Here is an 18,663-nt window from a genome sequence, read left to right on the forward strand (position 1 = left end):
ACTCGAATATTATATCGAGTACTTTAATCGTGACATTATTTGGTTCATAAGACAAAATTACAGGTAAAATAGTTAAGGCACGCAGGTTACTATAACCGAAATGGATAGACCTCGTAAAAAACTTGGGCTCACTAACAAACAAGAATTGTAAAGATATATAATCAAAATCAAACATGTCTGCGAAATTGTATTTGTCATTTAATTCGGGCTCAATGAATTTGGCCCCCCTTTTGTGATTTTCGGATTTTTTTAAATTGTTTGTTCGTTTTTTATTTATTTATAATTAATTAAACAAATGATCACCTTGAAGTGGGCTCCCCTTACTAGATATCTTTATTTTTATCGCTCAGATTAGTTAATTTGAAAATGATACTATTCATTACCATGCAATAGGAGATAGATAAGATACTTTTATTTTATAATAAAATTAATAATTCCTAAATTCACTATATAGTTCAATAAATGTAAATGTAATGCACACAAAATCTGTTTTTGTTGAAATGATAATTATTTATAAGCTCAAGAAATATATTGCAGGGACATTTAGTAGAAATTAATTTAATATGGAAGAACAAACTTAGTATATATATACTCTTTAAACAGGATTTTATTTAATAAATATATTTATTTACGTCTATATTATCTTAATTATTATTATTATTATCTAATCTATATCGAGAACTATCTTGATTGATATAAATATATTACAAGGCTTCGTTTTTTTTTATTTCATTGTAAAAATAAAGATATCTAGTAAGGAGGGGCAACTTAAGAGTGATCATTTGTTTAATTAATTATAAATAAATAAAAAACAAACAAACAATTTTTACATTCGACCAAACGAACAAATGACGAACAAATAAAAAAAAAATAAAAAAATCCGAAAATAAAAAAAAGGGGGGCCAAATACAGTGAGCCTTTAATTCGAATCTTCTTATCCAAGAGTTGAAACATAGATAATACATTTACAACTCGACCAAGCTAAGTTTGCACCTCGCTGGAATGCGGCGCTCCGCCCGCTTCCCCGCTTACCTTCCCGCAATCGCCCCGTCGCGTTAGTACGGTTAGCATCTTTGTCGCCGACCCGCGTCATACGTGTTTTCGTCTCCCTATCCGTTGAATTTTAATTTTTTTAGCTGTTCTTGTTAGGTTTTTTGTTGAAGTTTAGTTATATTAATGGACTATTTTTGTTAAGTTTTTGTTGAGCTGTTTTTACTGAACGCTTAACGTTCTTTTTTTACTTCGAGAGGATTGTTGTGTGCCACAAAAATGAAAGGAAAGGTCATACACCGTGAAGGGAGAAACATAATCCTGAATAGGAAGCATAAACGAAAATTATTACTGAGCAATTGGGATACAAATTTAAAAAGTGCAAGAACGCCCGGGTGGTCTTAATACAAAAACCCGTTATCGCTATATTCTAATGTACCTATGTATAATATATTGTTAAAAACAATAAATGCAAAGTAAAATCTAACAAACATTTGTTTACATTTTTAAAGTCTTAGCGAATCCTTTTTTCAGACCATTTTTTTTTATGATTGAATGATTACTAGTGGCCCGATGGCCTTTCCGGTTTCACCAGGACAAGTGGGCGAGCAAATTCTCACCCAGGAGGGGTGGGGTTTGCTAACAACTGCCCGAGCGCCTCCGAAGGAGACCTAACAACTCAAGAGCAATTGCTTCGCGAATGAATCTACTACCGGATCGGAATCGCGACCCCCTGAGAAGATCTGGTGATTGTATCCGGGCTGATGTATGGGTTAGGTTGCACGTCGACCTCTTTTTCGAGTTCGACGAGTACGGTTACCGGGGTCCCTAAGCCTACTCCTAGTGCTAGAGCTAAAGGCGTCTAATGCAAAGGTTGATTTTCAGACCATACCTAAGCGGCAGTATGACGTAATCGATGCGAGGTGCAAACTTAGCTTGGTCGAGCTGTAATAATAAATGAGGTACTGGAACCATAGATTATACACGTAATATTTGTGTCAAGCTATAAGCGTAAGGTCATACGAGGTGCACGACCCGAAAGTTCAGTGCCTTAGTGCAACGACACTTGCGCGCAGGCGCGATCATTTAAATATCCAAAGATGGACATTTCTTTGTCCTAGCTCATTTAGTATTTAATATAGATAGTTTAAATAGATTTAAGTAGGATTTCAATATAGTATTTTATTTACAATGTTAAGAACAATTAACAGTAAGGGAACAAGCACGGGCGCTTTTCGCTATTGTGTCAGAAAGTGAAATGTTTTTGCAGGTAAGTGAAGAAAAATAATCGATAAATGCAATTTGTTAATAGTATGTATACGCGGTCTTCTAATTGTTTTACTAATTCCAGGGTCGTGTTATAATTGTTTGGTTATCTTGGCTTATCGGTGGCGTATGCGGAGTTTTTATTTTGTTAGTTATTATATGTTACTGCCGCCTAATGCCTCGTCATCAGAAATCATTAGGTAAGTTTAGTAAAAATAATATGAAAAAAAAAATGGTTTTTAATAAAAATAGATAATTTTTTTCAGACGAACAATATCTAAAAGAAAATTACACTATCAAAGAGAATCATGCATACAGTAATCAAGACAATTATAGAATGAAACATGCAGAGGTTTGTAATGGATTCAATGTACTTTACTGTTTTACAGAAGAGTCAGTGATGGATTCAGGTTTGATGCCGCCCTAGCCCTGTTTATCGCGCCGCCCTTAATGCTAGAATAAACTTTCTTAATTTTGGACCCTCAACAGAGGGATGACATTCCGATCCACATTAAAACGGTACGCGACCGTGCCGTCTTCATATTATTAGAACGCCCCTATCCCATGATCTGATGACATGAAGTAAATTGTCCCTTTCGACACTCTACAAAGCTTGCATACATATGTACTTGTTTTTTCGTCTTTAAAAAATTTTTTTTTTATTGCTAGATGGGTGGACGAGCTCACAGCCCACCTGGCGTTAAGTGGTTACTGGAGCCCATAGACATTTTACGACGTAAATGCGCCACCTACCTTGAGATATCGGTTCTAAGATCTCAGTAAGTAAATTTTTCTGTCCCTCAAATCATGCGGCCCTAGGGCCTAGGCCTAGACGTAAATCCATCACTGAGATGAGTTCATGTTTAATTGTATTCAGTCCTTCCTCTGGCCGCTCCTATTTAGTTTATTTGTCAACGATATTCCCCAGTCGCCGCCGACCCTATTAGCCTTATTCGCCGACGGCGGATAGCCGGATAAGATGAAAAAAATTAAACTCGCATTAAAAAAAATGCTTTTATCGAGTGACAGTGATGATTTATGAATCAGATAAACTGCTCGTCAATTTCTCGTCATTATTATGTCGGATATACGGAGTCAGACTGACTCGTTTCATTGATCATAATATAAGCGTCCTGTGTGTTGATTCAGGTTATATCTTTGAATAAAATATCATTCAAAACTGTTCAATCGTTTTTGTGTGATTGAGTAAAAAGCATTCAAATTATGATGAGTAGAGTAGTAAAAGGCACATTCTTTGCGAATGAAAAGTATAGGTACGTCGAAATACGAACAAATAAGATTGGCGCTTCCGTAACAATGGTAGAATAAAGAAATAGCACAAAATGTTACTATTTTTTATTGCTTAGATGGGTGGACGAGCTCACAGCTCACTAAGTTAAGTGTTACTGGAGTCCATAGACATCTATCACGTAAATACGCCACTCACCTTGAGATATAAGTTCTAAGGTCTCAGTATAGTTACAACGGCTGCCCCACCCTTCAAACCGAAACGCATTACTGCTTCGCGGCAGAAATAGGCAGGGCGGTGGTACCTACCCGTGCGGACTCACAAGAGGTCCTACCACCAGTAATTACGCAAATTATAATTTTGCGGATTTGATTTTTATTACACGATGTTATTCCTTCACCGTGGAAGTCAATCGTGAACATTTGTCAAGTACGTATTTCATCAGAAAAATTGGTACCCGCCTGCGGGATTCGAACGCCGGTGCATCGCTACATACGAATGCACTTCAATAGTTGAAGTTAAGCATAACCGAGTGTACGAATGGCTCTGGTTCGGACAGGTACAGGTGCAGCGAGTGTCCCGCCCCGCCAGCTACGCCGGAGACCAGGAGGGCAGGAGGGCGCAGTCCTCCCACTGCTACGTGAACAGGGTCCCGGCCCGGCCGCCCGCCGCGCTGCCTCCGCTCCCGCACCACAGCACGCAGTACGCCTCCAGCTCCAGTGCGTCCTCTACCACTCAGCACGACCATGTTCCATATCACATCGACTCTTGAAAGGCAAACGTGACTAAGCGACAATGCGTGAACTTTACAGTAGACTAATTTAAAGTTGAAATACTTGAAAAAAAATCTATTTTAACGAATCTAGCTGTAGTATTGAAATGATTTTAATAGACCTAGAAATATATATTTTTTTGCGCATCGAATATGGTTATTGCCTATCATTTATGTATAAAGCAGTTATTGTCGCTTAGTCACGTTTGCCTTTCAAGCGTGGATGTGATAGCTACGTAACGGGTCCCATCTGCACGCGCTGCCTACTGAGGAGCATGCAGTGTTGAAATTCATAAATCCGTATCGTTATTTGTGATGTGTGACATTTATTGTGGAGTGCTTTGGATCAATGCTTAAAGCGCTTATACCCATTTATACGAGAGCCTCTAGGGCAGGCACCACTGTAACCAAATAGGTATCTATGGCGAGTGGACGGACGGTTAAAGCATCGTAAAACTATTGGAAAAAACGAAAGTTTGCGTGTTATTAGTGGTAGAGCATACAGGTTAGCAAGGGTAGGCTACCTATCACCTACCTACCTACCCACTATCCTGCCTATTTCTACCGAGTAACCGTTATGTGTACCGATTTGATGAATGGAACAGTGATACATCGAATGAGCCTTCTAGTTAATCCCTTATGGCGGATGTCGTGACATTGTAATGTTGTACTTTGGCAGGGTCGCCATGTATCTAATGTTGTACTTTGGGAGGTGTTAAGGGAAAAGGTATTCTTGCGTGTATTCCATGTTTAATTATCATGTTAATCTTAGTTTACAATTATGAAGAAGCCTATGTTTCTGGTTGGTCCGCCTTATTAGGGGGACATGCGAGATTACGCCTATTAATTATGTTATATACTAAATGCTATGTTAATACTATGCCATACTATGTTATAATATATAAGTATACACACTTCAATATTTGTGGACTCTGATAACCTCCTCTGATAACTGAAATTTTTGTAAATCCAAAAAGGCTTTAAAACTTATTAAACTCGGTTTTAGTGCTAGATGAAATAGACAGTGGTGCGAGTGTAGACGCGCTGAAGACCAGGTCCCTGCCGGCGTTCCTGCGGCCCAAGCCGCGCCCGCTGTCCACCGAGGACGACCTGCAGCAGCTCTACGCGAAGGTAATAAAAAACAAACCCGCAAAATTATAATTTGCGTAATTACTGGTGGTAGGACCTCTTGTGAGTCCGCGCGGGTAGGTACCACCGCCCTGCCTATTTCTGCCGTGAAACAGTAATGCGTTTCGGCTTGAAGGGTGGGACAGCCGTTGTAACTATACTTGAGACCTTAGAACTTATATCTCGATGTGTGTGGCGCATTTACGTTGTACATGTCTATGGGCTCCAGGAACCACTTAACACCAGGTGGGCTGTGAGCTTGTCCACTCATCTAAGCAATAATAAAAAAAAGGTTTGTGTTGTCATCATTCCTATTCTTTAATTAAATTTCTAGTTATATTCCACAGTCGATTTTATTACATTACAGATACAGATAGGCAGACCGGTGTGCTTAATGCGTGTTTTTTAAGGTTCTCAATAGCGTTAAAGTTAACTAAAATTTGTATGCAGTTGGAATAGCGCTTCTAGCCGTAAACGTGGGCAGATGTTCCAGCTTCATACAAATTTTAGTTTAGTTTGTGGTCGTCGTGGCCTAACGGATAAGATGTCCGGTGCATTCGTATGTAGCGATGCACCGGTGTTCGAATCCCGCAGGCGGGTACCAATTTTTCAAATGAAATACGTACTCAACAAATGTTCACGATTGACTTCCACGGTGAAGGAATAACATCGTGTAATAAAAATGAAACCAGCAAAATTATAATTTGCGTAATTACTGGTGGTAGGACCTCTTGTGAGTCCGCGCGGGTGGGTACCACCGCCCTGCCTATTTCTGCCGTGAAGCAGTAATGGCGTTTCGGTTTGAAGGGTGGGGCAGCCGTCGTTACTATACTTGAGACCTTAGAACTTGTATCTCAAAGGTGGGTGGCGCATTTACGTTGTAAGCAATAAAAAAAAATCACTCTCACGCTATCGAGAACGTTTAAACACTCGCACCAAAAACACTGCTTATAGCCCATCTAGTCTGAACATTGCTGTACATTGCTGTATCTCGTCGCACATCGCTGTACATCGCTGCGCATCTATTAATAAGATTTAAATTCCGTCTAGTACAATTGCCCAGTTTTCTTTGTAGACTGGAGAAACTGCAATATCAACCAGCTGTTAGTTTCATTTTGCTTGTGGTCCAATACGTAAATCCTTCAGACGCTACTAAGACACAATAAATATGCATGTACCTACAAATGTACTTATATATAACTTCGCCTTAGGTTTTTTAGAGTGATGATGCCACATTGGAGTATTGGTTAAGAAATATTCTATTAGTAAATATAATTCATTATATTGATGTAAGATTACCGCGAGTCGACTCACTGTGTGTTTAGTGTAAAACAGCGCCCCTAGTGGCAAACGTAGGCAATCGTCCCAACTGCATACAAATTTGAGTTAACTTTTACGCTATCGAGGACGTCAAAAAACTCGCATTAAGCACACAGTGAGGTGTTTAACGAACAATGCGTATTCACTTTGTGTCTCAGGTGAGTCTCAGCAAGAAGTACAAGAACAGAATGAGAAACGAACACGCCGCGATAATAGCTCTCAGCAAGTCCCACAGCCAGTTCTTAGACGCTGATGCGGTCATAGTCTATGATCAGAGGACCGCCTTGTGAGTGAAGCCGCACAAGGTTACTTCGATGACCGGCGACTGTTGATAGCTTATGTTTACGTCAAGTTAAGTTTTGATAACCAGCAACTTAATCCGGCAAGTGAGCGCTTTTTTTAATAGAAGCCGGTTCAACACAACAAAATGTGTTTGATACTCAATGCGTGTTTATTATGAAATAAATAGTAGAGTAATAAATACATACAATACAATAGCACGTTAGATACAACCCTTGACCGTTAGTTCAGTCGTATTAGTTGTAAATCTAATCCTAAACCACTTTCCCAAACATATCTGTAACTAGTCATTATCTTAGATTAATAATTCATTTTCTAAATCATAAACTATAATAGGAGATAATAGGAGATATATTATTTTTAAAATAAAAAAATCATTTGTCGGGAAGGCTTAGTGATTTACTCGCCGATCCATTAGTTGTCGGTGATAAAAACTTGTAGATCCGTGAATTAAATACACAAACTAACTTAATTTCTCATATCAAATACAACAACTTTGTAAAGAGCATATGTGTGCGAAACACGCGCTCGGTTCGCAAATTTGTCCCTCATAACTTTGAAAGGATTTTCCGCTGAAGAAGTCATCACATGGGCCATGGGATGGGGCATTCATGTCCTCTACTAAACGATCCCATGCGACTGGCGAGTAGGTAAGTATAGGGTATGGATGAAGTACAGACGTCCACTGTGGTGCAATTTGAAAGTGAATATACGCAGCAATAGAGCGGATATGGTCTGGTAAAATATCATTAATGTCATATCTGTTTTGGGTTGATGACACCAATTAGGTAATGAACTCAAGTAAGTGCCATGATCCCACTCGTCGCGTCTACCTTTTATATCACGAAGCAACCGTGCTTTCTATGAAAGATTCGACGTCCCCCACTGTCGACTTGGTGGAACGCATTGTTGAGATTACGGGCTGTGTAGCCGCCCTTGAAATACTATAGGTGTTCTTCTACGCCTAATAACAAAAGATGGTAGTTCGTCGAATGAACAATTGCAAAGCGCACAACTAAACTAATACAATAATAATATCGTAGTATAGATATCGAAGAGTCAAAGCATATCTTCAGAAATGCCACAACCGATGTTTGGTGTGAATTGTGCCGTGTAACATTTGAATTTTATTTTGTCAAGTGGTATTAAGTTTTTCTTTTTCAAAAGTCAATTTTATTTAGCTTCGTTTGAGGATTCTAGTTTTTCCAATTTATAAAAGTTATTATGGTTCTTAGCATAAAATGGAGGTCAAATTTAAAAGCCACAATTGATTTTTTAATATTCAAATTACACAGTTTAAAAAAACAACGTAACGCAATTTATACAATGTATGGAAATCGTGAAGACTACGAGTATATTGTACGTTGTGTATTGTGATTGTAACGCTAAATGTGATAAAATAAACGTTAAAACGGCCTAAATGCGACATTTTTGTATAATTATCGTAAGTACAGTCGTGTTAAAACGTCATTGTCCTGAGATATTGTTTCGTTTGAATTCTCTATTGTTATGACTATAGTTTATGAACTTATAATATATTTTATGTAAAAATAAATATATTTCTTTGAATACGTTTGGGATATACAAAAGTATTTGACTCTTCAAGTATTTATATAAAGCTGTTGGTAAGTTATGCTCAAGATATGTTAGTTAAATTAAATATTTTGTATTTTTATTAACCTTACGTATTTATTACGCGACTGTACAAATTGTAAATGTTAACGAATTTCGTAGAAATAGCGTTTTGTACGTAACCATGTTGGTACATACCCACTAGTTGAAAACTTTGTTATGTGGTATTGTAACCTACAACAGATTACGTAGGCGTCTGCTAAAATCACCTGAAAAGCTTTTGAAAAGGCTTTGCTTGTGAATTAGCAACGAACGTTTACATACCAAATTAAAATATAATAGATTTGTTTAATATGAAAAATAAATGTTTTTGTAAATTTATTTCATTGTCTAATTTGTCTACTAGCTTCTAAGTGAGAGTTCTTATCGGCACACAACGACTTGCCTGTGCCCCTGACACTGGATTTTCATGAGGGACAGTAACCAATCACCAACAGATGGTTCGTATGATGGTCTACTTACGAAGGCCATAAAAAACTTCCAGGGTGTAAGCGAGGAATGGACATGCGCAGTAGAGTTAGAGCTAGTTAGAGCTAGTGGAGCTACCGAGGTAGCTAAATTATCATCAATAGCTAGAGGGAAAATTCCGGTGGAACCGCCTTCATTACGGCGACGCCAAGCAACGAAAAGAGTTGTTGGTCTTGTTAAATTTATTGGACTACTTTATTTTTATTTTTGCCCGATTTTCCCATCATCAAAGAAAAGTTTTAAACGGAGTTATTATTCCAGCAAGTTCTCGACTACTTGAGCCGGACGCAAAACCAAAAAAGAGTTGCAAATGAAAAGACACACACTACTATTTACCAATAGTTTATTAAGACTTTTACCAATAGCTTAATTAAAAGTACGAAAACTAGCTAAAGTTGGATACGTCTTCAAACGTAGCAGTTCCAGTTCCGTCTGTAGCAGTACTATGGTTGTGTGATTGGCCTGGACCTCCCGGATCAGCCGTCCGCGCATCACCAAGGTCTCCATCCTGCAAGAATCGTGGGGATTCATGACAAAAGGACGGGAGTATGATCTTAGATTTTAGCTATGAATATAGTATTACAATGGTTATAGTTTTTACTGGTGGTAAACTGGTTTTACTGGTTGACCTCTTGTGAGTGCGGACGGGTAGGTACCACCACCCTGCATATTTCTGCCGTGAAGCAGTAATGCGTTTCGGTTTGAAGGGTGGGGCAGCCGTTGTAACTATACTTGAGACCTTAGAACTTATATCTCTAGGTGGGTGGCGCATTTACGTTGTAGTTGTCTATGTGAACTGTCAGCCACAAGAAATCCAGAGCTGTAGATGTTGCCAACGGATCGTATACACGACGATGCGTTTCGCGCTTACCCGCCCTCAGAGTGGCGAAGAGATGTGTTACATATCCAAATTATTCAAGTACTCCAAAGGCGTAAAACCCCTATCAATATTTTTTTTATTGCTTAGATGATTGTACGAGCTCATAGCCCACCTGGTGTTAAGTGGTTACCCATAAACATCTACAACGTAAATGCGCCACCCACCTTGAGATATGAGTTCTAAGGTCTGAGTATAGTTACAACGGCTGCCCCACCCTTCAAACCGAAACGCATTACTGCTTCACGGCAGAAAAAGGCGGGGCGGTGATACCTACCCGTGCGGACTCACAAGAGGTCCTACCACCAGTAATTACGCAAATTATAATTTAGTAGTACCAGTAGATAGTATTATTCATTCGGATAATAATTATTGACGGACCTTTCCTTAAAAACTTTTCTTATACGTATAGGCTCGAGAGGATCTTGGTGAATTCTTTTCTCGGATACTTTTACATTGAGATCGGCTATCACCTGCTCGAGACGATTGGCTTCAGTTTCAACTGACGCTAACTTCACCTGGAAAGAGAAAATGCTTAGGTTGATGTTAAATAAGTCGGAGCTGTAGTGGGGGTAGCGGCTGGTCAGTTAAATGGGCACACTTGTCGAGTTTGGTCTAATCAGATAATGTGATGTTCAAGTGCGGGGTTTTTTTTTTAAATCTTCAATTCTGACGACTTTTACGGCCCGTAAACCTCAAATACTGCTTTCTTTGGGGTAAATAGACGGCATCAGAACGTGAATATGGCCTAACTTTCAACCAAAAACTTTACGGAAAGGGCTAAGTTATCAAAATAATGTATTTTACCGTGAGTAATTTTGCTGTTCCCCTGTATATTGTTCAAATCTCAAAACAAGTTCCTTTTGTAGACAGGTTTCTCATAAACGGCAAATCCTACTGTCTGGCGAATGGTATTTGTGAATTAAAAACCCCTGGTAAAATTCAAGGGTCACCTCGAGCTCCTCCACTCTATGTATCTGCTCATTGAGTATCCTGTTGATGGACATCTTGGAGGCAGCCATCTCCTTCTCCATCCGCATGTAGTCTTGCTCGTCGGTATAACCCAGTTCCTTGTTTTTCAAATACTGCTGGAGTTCTTTTGGGATCTAAAAGGTCGTCAAACTTCAAAATTCAAATAAAAGGTAACTTTATGGTCGGTATGGAACTCTCGCTTATGAGAGCAGAGTATCTGAGGAGGATTAAAGGAACGAGTTGGTTGGCTTTGCACCAGACACGGCAGAAATTCACGGAGACGACAGATGCTTTGGGGCAAAATTAAATATTTTATAATATATTCCTATATTAAACAACAAATAACATGAGAGGAAATGAATAAGTCTCTAATTATTTATCAAAGTTATAATCAGGGGGATCAGGGCTTGTGTTCCGACTCCTCCCATAGCTGCTGCTAGAGAGCACTCTATCATATGTCAGTATAATATAAGAGTACTTATCAAGAAAATATTTTCCTGAGGCTTCCTTATATTTCCTGAGCCTTATTTTATTTGTAATTTATGTTAATTGTTGATTTAAATTAAGTTAATGCGTTTGTAGCGTAGACTTTACGCTAAAACCTACAAAAGATAGTTTTGTGGGGAGGTTTTTATATTATTTGATACCTTCAGTCGTAAGTACGAGCTGAGCTCCTGTTCCATGTGACGCAGTTTCATCTTCATTTGCGCGTGCTCCCACTCCTTGCTGAGGATCCCTTTGCGGAAATCCATCTGCTTCTTCATCATTCGAAGTTTTAGTTCTCCTACTTTCTGTTGAATTTTATTTCAATTATTATCGTTGTAAGAGCAAAATAAGTTAAGAATGTCTATTGCGACACCATTTATTTTGTTCTTTTGCTAGATGAGTGGACGAGCTCACAGCCCACCTGGTGTTAAGTGGTTACTGGAGCCCATAGACATTTACGACGTAAATCCGCCACCCACCTTGAGATATAAGTTCTAAGGGGTCTCAAGTATAGTTACAACGGCTGCCCCACCCTTCAAACCGAAACGCATTACTGCTTCACGGCAGAAATAGGCAGGGTGGTGGTACCCAGCCGTGCGGACTCACAAGAGGTCCTACCACCAGTAATTACGCAAATTATAATTTTGCGGGTTTCATTTTTATTACACGATGTTATTCCTTCACCGTGGAAGTCAATCGTGAACATTTGTTGAGTACGTATTTGATTAGAAAAATTGGTACCCGCCTGAGATTCGAACACCGGCGCATCGCTCAATACGAATGCACCGGACGTCTTATCCGTTAGGCCACGACGACTTGAAAATAATGACTTCTCCTAATAATCCAACATTTACGTATGGCTGTTCGTTTAAATAAAACCATTGATTTTTAGTTACCATGATATGTTGCAGCCAATTTAGTTTGAAGGTACTTTTCTATTCTTGTTTATTAATATCGATATTTTATTGAAATTGGTTGAATCACTAAAGAAAAGTTTCAAGCAGAGTTATTAATATTGCAGCACCTTGCAATCACAAACTCTCTTTTTTTACCAGAAACAAAATTCAAAATTATTATCTTTATTTCATTGCCAAAATAATAAGCAGTTAAAAATTTACCAATATAACGTTGTTGATTTTCTCTATATCTTCTCTTCGGATGAGAGTAGCGTCATTGTAATCTTCCATGTGCCCTGTTGTGAAGATCTCAACCTGTCCCGCTGGGAGTACCAGCTGTGACGTGCAAAGAACAACGTTTGAACAGGCGTTATGACTAAATCTGGACCTGCAAATCTCTTAACGATCACTAGATATTTTCTTGTGAAAAAGTATTTTGAATTATAAAACAGCTTGTTAGTTATGTTGAATGAAACACCCATTGCTTTTCGTCCCCATCCCGTCCATCTGCTGATACTTACTGGTCCTTACTGGTGGTCGGATCTCTTGTGAGTCCGCACGGGTAGGTACCACCGCCCTGGCTATTTCTACCGTGAAGCAGTATTGCGTTTTGGTTTGAAGGGTGGGGCATCCGTTGTAACTATACTGAGACCTTAGAACTCATATCTCAAGATGAATGTTCGCGCGACAGCGCGACGTTCATAAATGTTCGGCTCAACTCGGGTGCCGTCGCCCGTACGCACCCCGCACCTCTCATAACAGTGCGGTACATGACGGCACGCGGAGATACGCTCGTTCGATATTGAGTAAATTGTGCGCGCGCGCCTTTCGTATATACTAAGTAAAAGGTTGAGTGTGAACCGGTGAAAAGGTGTATGTGCCACCCATCGCAGAGGAACACCACTACGACCGTGATAGTGCCAGCATCAGCCTCCAAGTAAGTCCCGTTTTCCTACCTACCCTTTCGTATCCGCTCATTCTCCGCAGAGTTCATTTGCTCCCTTTCAGCTCATCAGCTCACGTTTAAGGTGACGCTCACCTGCGTCACCATTTTCTGGTCCTTCGAGCCGGATCATGTACCGCACTGTTATGAGAGGTGCGGGGTGCGTACGGGCGACGGCACCCGAGTTGAGCCGAACATTTATGAACGTCGCGCTGTCGCGCGAACAATGAATGGCGGCATTTACGTTGTAGATGTATATGACCTCCAGTAACCATTTAACACCAGGTGGGCTGTAAGCTCGTCCAACCACCTAAGCAATAAAAAAATAAAAATAAAATATTTTTTTATCTATGTATGTTCACAGATTTCTTTATTGGTGCTCCGCTTGCATTGGTCTTAGCGTGATGCTATATACCCTATAGCCTTCCTCAATAAATGAGCTATCTGACACTGAAAGAACTTTTCAAATCGGACCAGTAGTTCCTGAGATCAGCGCGTTCAAACAAACGAACTCTTCAGATTTATAATATTAGTATAGATGAAATGCCCATAGCTTCTCGTCTCCATCCCGTCCATCTCCTGATAGGGACTGGTTCTAGTTGATAGATGGGCCGGAGTCATGCCAGACCTGTACAGTTTTGTTCCTGGAGAGCAGCTCGACGTCCCTCCTGTGCTGCAGCACGCGCTGGTGCGTGTGCGCCAGCAGCGAGCGCCGCGCCGCCAACCCGCGGCCCCACGCCCCCGCCGCGCCCTCCGCCAGCGACAACTCCTGGCACACTGCACGCATCTGTACGGAACCGCATTCCACTTTCGTTTTGTTACTAAAGTGACTGAACCCCTCTTTTAAACACGATATAGACCAGTTCAGTAGTATCAGTTTTTAGTGAAATAAGGAGCAAATAAATAGGCAAAGAAAAACATCTGTACAGAACCGCGTAGAATACGTTGGTTTTGTTACTGAAGTTAGTGTACCCCTACTTAAGACACGAGATAGAAGTGCCAATTTTAAGTGAAATAACCAGAAAATAAATAGGCAATGATAAGAATTCTATTATACCCAGTTCATACGCTTAGTGTCAAAATACCGGGAAGAGATTGGCTTTCTTAACGAACTCTACGTTGCTTCTTTGCACTGTGTCGGGTAGGTACAGTTCAACAAGAAGGCGAATGATGACCTATTATTTACCTATATTTTGCGTCGATAAAATCAACGACTATTTCTTCTACATACTGTGCTTTATCACTGACAGAGTATGTGTTAGTTGAAGGTATTTCAACACGTTATTAATTCGCCGCAATTATTTAAAATTCAAGCTCAGAAAACTTTTACTCGAATTGTAGATTCTCTAAAATTATTCAGAATTTTAATTTCTTAAGTACCCGGATTTCATTTTCGATTTTGGCTCGACGCAGCTTGCACATGAGGGCCCACAAGGCCTCGTCCATCACCGGGGGCATGTTGGTGCTGTGGTCTAGTTGTTCCACCCTGTACAACCAACACATTAACAACGGGCGTCTTTTAATTGATTTGAGGCCAAGTTCGAGACCAAGGGACACACACACGTTAATCATATACGTCTACTAATTATAATACAAAAAAATCTGTTTACATTTGGTAGTGCAACCTAAAAAAAATCGCAAGTTAAGCCCAACTAACTACTTAAGATTCACATTTCATGAATTTAATAATACCTACTAGGTATATGCTAGTGAGTGTCAAATACATGGTAGTGTGTGTATTTTTTTTTTTAAATGACTAAATAATATGCATAATTTAAAAATATATTAACATTCTGCACTTTTACTCTATATTCTCTATAAACGTGGGAAATTTCATACTCCTCCGTCCGCGCAATATTTGTAAACAGGGGTACAAAGTTTTTGTTTCACGTTTTAAGTTGTCACATCCACAATCGATAACATTTTTTTTATTCATGTATCAATCTATGCTTTACTTATTACCGCTAATTTCTGGACGGTCCATATTGCTAGGTATAACGGCTATTCCGTCTTAGAAACGTTCGTGCCACAAAGGGGTTTGATGTTGGCATGGGCTTGTGCGGGAATACAACACGTCGTACGACCCCTAAAGGCGTTTACCCCTTGTAGTAGTCGAGACAGTCGGGCGGCAGGAGCGGCGGCCTCACCGCGAGCAGCACGGCCGCTGCCAGCTCGTACAGCACGCCCGCGCTCGCCGCCGCGCGCTGCTGCCACTTCGGACGCTTCCTGAAGACACAATACACACAATACCCTCATAACAAGTCGTCGTGGCTTAAAGAATAAGACGTCCGGTGCATTCGAGTCGAGCGATGCAACGGTGTTCGAATCCCGCAGGCGGGTACCAACTTTTCTAATAAAATGCGTACTGAACAAACGTTCACAATTGATTTCCACTGTGAAGGAATAACATCGTGTAATAAAATTCAAACCCGCAAAATTTAAATTTGCGTAATTACTGGTGGTAAGATATCTTTTACCACCAACCTACCTATTTCTGCCGTGAAGCAGTAATGCGTTTCGGTTTGAAGGGCGGGGCAGCCGTTGTACTGTAAAAAGTGAGACTTTAGAGCTCATGTCTCGAGATGGGTCGGCGCAACATGTTTTCTCCTTCCACACTCCTCTATCTTAAACTATTTATTTGCTTACTCCCCTCTTACACATATTATTATCGTCTTTCACGCAATCCATCCATTTCATGTTAGGTCTACCTCTTCTTCTATCACTCTCTTACTGTTCAACTAAGACTAAAATGCATCATAAAATTAACGCAAATTCAAGTATTGAATAAAGACTGCAAGAGAAAAAACAAAATAATATTTTGTCCAACTTACTTGAAAAATTTATAGCACTGGTCCACAATAATTGGAGAAAGATCAGCAAAGTGATTCTTGAAGGTCCGATCCAAGTATTTGTCCTTGACGACCAAACTGTCGTACGTATTCTGACAGTCCGTGATCTGATCCTGCATGGACTGCAACTCCTGGTTGAGGGTTTCCACTTCATCTTCATAGCGAGATATTTGTGCCCTAAAATGTATGATAACGATATGGGGTCATCAGAGCTCAGGGACCACTTTCGCTTTCTACCTTTTTAGCCTACCCGATAATTTAAGGTTAACCTACCGCATATCTTCAAGTTTCTCGGCCATTTCAACACGATCCAGATTAGTTCGACGCAGACGCATCAAATTGAGGTTTTCTTGACCTATCACAGAATCCGCTTTTAATTTCGTCAGCCACATCTCCTTCACCTAAATAAAAAGAATCGTAGAGTTGTCTATTAACCAAATTGAAGTTTACTTTTGTCACATTTGACGTTGTCTTCTGTAATTACCCAACCAATAAATACCTAGTCAGGTCATAAGTATTGTCACACAGTAAAAACTTTTCTTTTAGAATGCTGGCCACAAAAAAGTTTATTGAATTCGAATCTCGAATTGTTCATGAAAATAAAAATGTATACTTTTATAATTTTTACTCATTTTTAAATATGGAGTGGACGCTTAAAGAAGACCGTGTTGCAGTTATTGCGTTGCATCGTTGCGGTTACGCGCCAATTCAAATTTTTAACATACTGAAAAATTTGAATATAACCAAAAGATTCGTTTATCGTACCATCAAACGATACAATGAAGACTCTAGTGTAGATGACAGGTCAAGAAGTGGTCGCCCTCGGTCTGTTAGGACTCCAGCAGTGATAAAAGCTGTGAAGGCGCGAATTCAAAGAAATCCCAAACGTAAGCAGAAACTGTTGGCCCTTCAGATGGGGTTAAGCAGAACCACGGTGAAAAGGGTGTTAAATGAAGACTTAGGGCTTCGGGCATATCGAAGAAAAACAGGACATCGTTTGAATGCTCGTCTAATGGACCTGAGACTGAAGAGATGCCGCGCTTTGTTGAAGCGGTACGCGGGAAAAAAATATCGGGAAATTCTTTTTTCGGATGAAAAATTTTTTACCGTAGAAGAGAACTACAACAAACAAAATGATAAGGTGTACGCACACAGTAGTGAAGAAGCGAGCAACCGTATTCCGCGTGTCCAACGAGGTCATTTTCCATCCTCGCTCATGGTATGGTTGGGAGTTTCTTATTGAGGCTTAACAGAGGTACATTTTTGTGAGAAAGGTGTAAAAACGAATGCAGTTGTGTATCAAAATACAGTCCTGACGAACCTTGTGGAACCTGTTTCTCATATCATGTTCAATAACAGGCACTGGGTATTCCAACAAGATTCGACGCCAGCTCATAGAGCGAAGAGCACACAAGACTGGCTGGCGGCGCGTGAAATCGACTTCATCCGGCACGAAGACTGGCCCTCCTCCAGTCCAGATTTGAATCCGTTAGATTACAAGATATGGCAACACTTGGAGGAAAAGGCGTGCTCAAAGCCTCATCCCAATTTGGAGTCACTCAAGACATCATTGATTAAGGCAGCCGCCGATATTGACATGGACCTCGTTCGTGCTACGATAGACGACTGGCCGCGCAGATTGAAGGCCTGTATTCAAAATCACGGAGATCATTTTGAATAAACTTTAGTGTCATAAGAATCTATGTTTTGTTAAGTTCATTTTGGTATATGAATGGTTACATAATGAATAAACTTGTTTCAATTATTTTACATTAAACATGTGACAGAATTTATGACCTGACTAGGTACTATTGAGTGTGATAAACTCAATTAATAATTGTTTTTAGAAAAATAAATTATATTTCTCAGACGGAATGAATATAAATATCAGAAAGATCTACATTGCTACGAATCGACCAGGTCACTTTTCTTTCTTTTTTTTTCCTACCTAAGCTGATGGTGTAGAGTCTAGAGAGACCATATCAGCGTAACCTTAACTAGTAGGTGAGCTCACGGGGCTCAAACCTGACGATGTTGCTAACACTTGCTTTAGCAAGAGCAGTGCTTCGCAGAATCTACCACCGGATCGGAAACGCGACCCACTGAGAAGATCCGGCGAGAAACTCAGTGAGCTGTGTCTGTGGGTTAATTTACTCACCGAGCCCTTCGTCGCAAGCGACTGGTTCGACGAGAACGGTGACCGGTGCTTGCAGTACCTAAAAGCACCGTTAGTGGATCGGGAGGATCCGAGATGACGTGTTTTGGGCGGCGTCGACACCAGGTCACGCTGAAAGTTACTTAAATGAAGACCTTCTGGTTAAACTTGACGACCCCTTCGTTCAGGAGCTGTGCAATCTTCGCATACTCGGCGTGCAGCATCTTGCGGTACTTGTCTCTTTCTTCGTTACGGAACTTCACTTTGGCTTCGTAGTCGAACATCAGCCGCAAATCGTCCTCGTTGAAATGCTCCGGGTCTTTTTCCAACTGAAATGTTTACTTATGTATATACAAAAAC

At 40.1% G+C, this 18,663-nt stretch overlaps 2 protein-coding genes across 2 annotated transcripts in view; one reads left to right on the top strand and one right to left on the bottom strand.

Moving 5' to 3' along the window:
• The first annotated feature begins 924 nt into the window (after window positions 1-924).
• On the top strand, window positions 925-8,978 carry LOC101737947 (uncharacterized). Its single transcript, XM_004925764.5, has 6 exons — window positions 925-2,260; window positions 2,342-2,456; window positions 2,523-2,608; window positions 4,065-4,224; window positions 5,284-5,408; window positions 6,884-8,978. Exons 1-6 carry the CDS (start codon window positions 2,249-2,251, stop codon window positions 7,013-7,015), a joined length of 630 nt encoding a protein of 209 aa, XP_004925821.1. The 5' UTR covers window positions 925-2,248; the 3' UTR covers window positions 7,016-8,978.
• A 473-nt stretch (window positions 8,979-9,451) lies between these two features.
• Window positions 9,452-18,663, bottom strand: part of LOC105841586 (cilia- and flagella-associated protein 43) — a 29,380-nt gene continuing 20,168 nt past the window's right edge. Inside the window, exons 21-31 of the mRNA XM_012690087.4 lie at window positions 18,459-18,632; window positions 16,422-16,549; window positions 16,131-16,325; window positions 15,400-15,525; window positions 14,680-14,785; window positions 13,928-14,086; window positions 12,579-12,692; window positions 11,622-11,765; window positions 10,956-11,108; window positions 10,384-10,520; window positions 9,452-9,633 (exon numbers count right to left, since the gene is read on the bottom strand). Coding sequence (XP_012545541.3) covers window positions 9,492-9,633; window positions 10,384-10,520; window positions 10,956-11,108; window positions 11,622-11,765; window positions 12,579-12,692; window positions 13,928-14,086; window positions 14,680-14,785; window positions 15,400-15,525; window positions 16,131-16,325; window positions 16,422-16,549; window positions 18,459-18,632 — 1,578 coding nt within the window. The 3' untranslated portion in view covers window positions 9,452-9,491. The remainder of the gene's footprint in view (window positions 9,634-10,383; window positions 10,521-10,955; window positions 11,109-11,621; window positions 11,766-12,578; window positions 12,693-13,927; window positions 14,087-14,679; window positions 14,786-15,399; window positions 15,526-16,130; window positions 16,326-16,421; window positions 16,550-18,458; window positions 18,633-18,663) is intronic.

The sequence above is a fragment of the Bombyx mori genome, chromosome 4, assembly GCF_030269925.1.
Source record: "Bombyx mori chromosome 4, ASM3026992v2".
Taxonomy (NCBI): domain Eukaryota; kingdom Metazoa; phylum Arthropoda; class Insecta; order Lepidoptera; family Bombycidae; genus Bombyx; species Bombyx mori.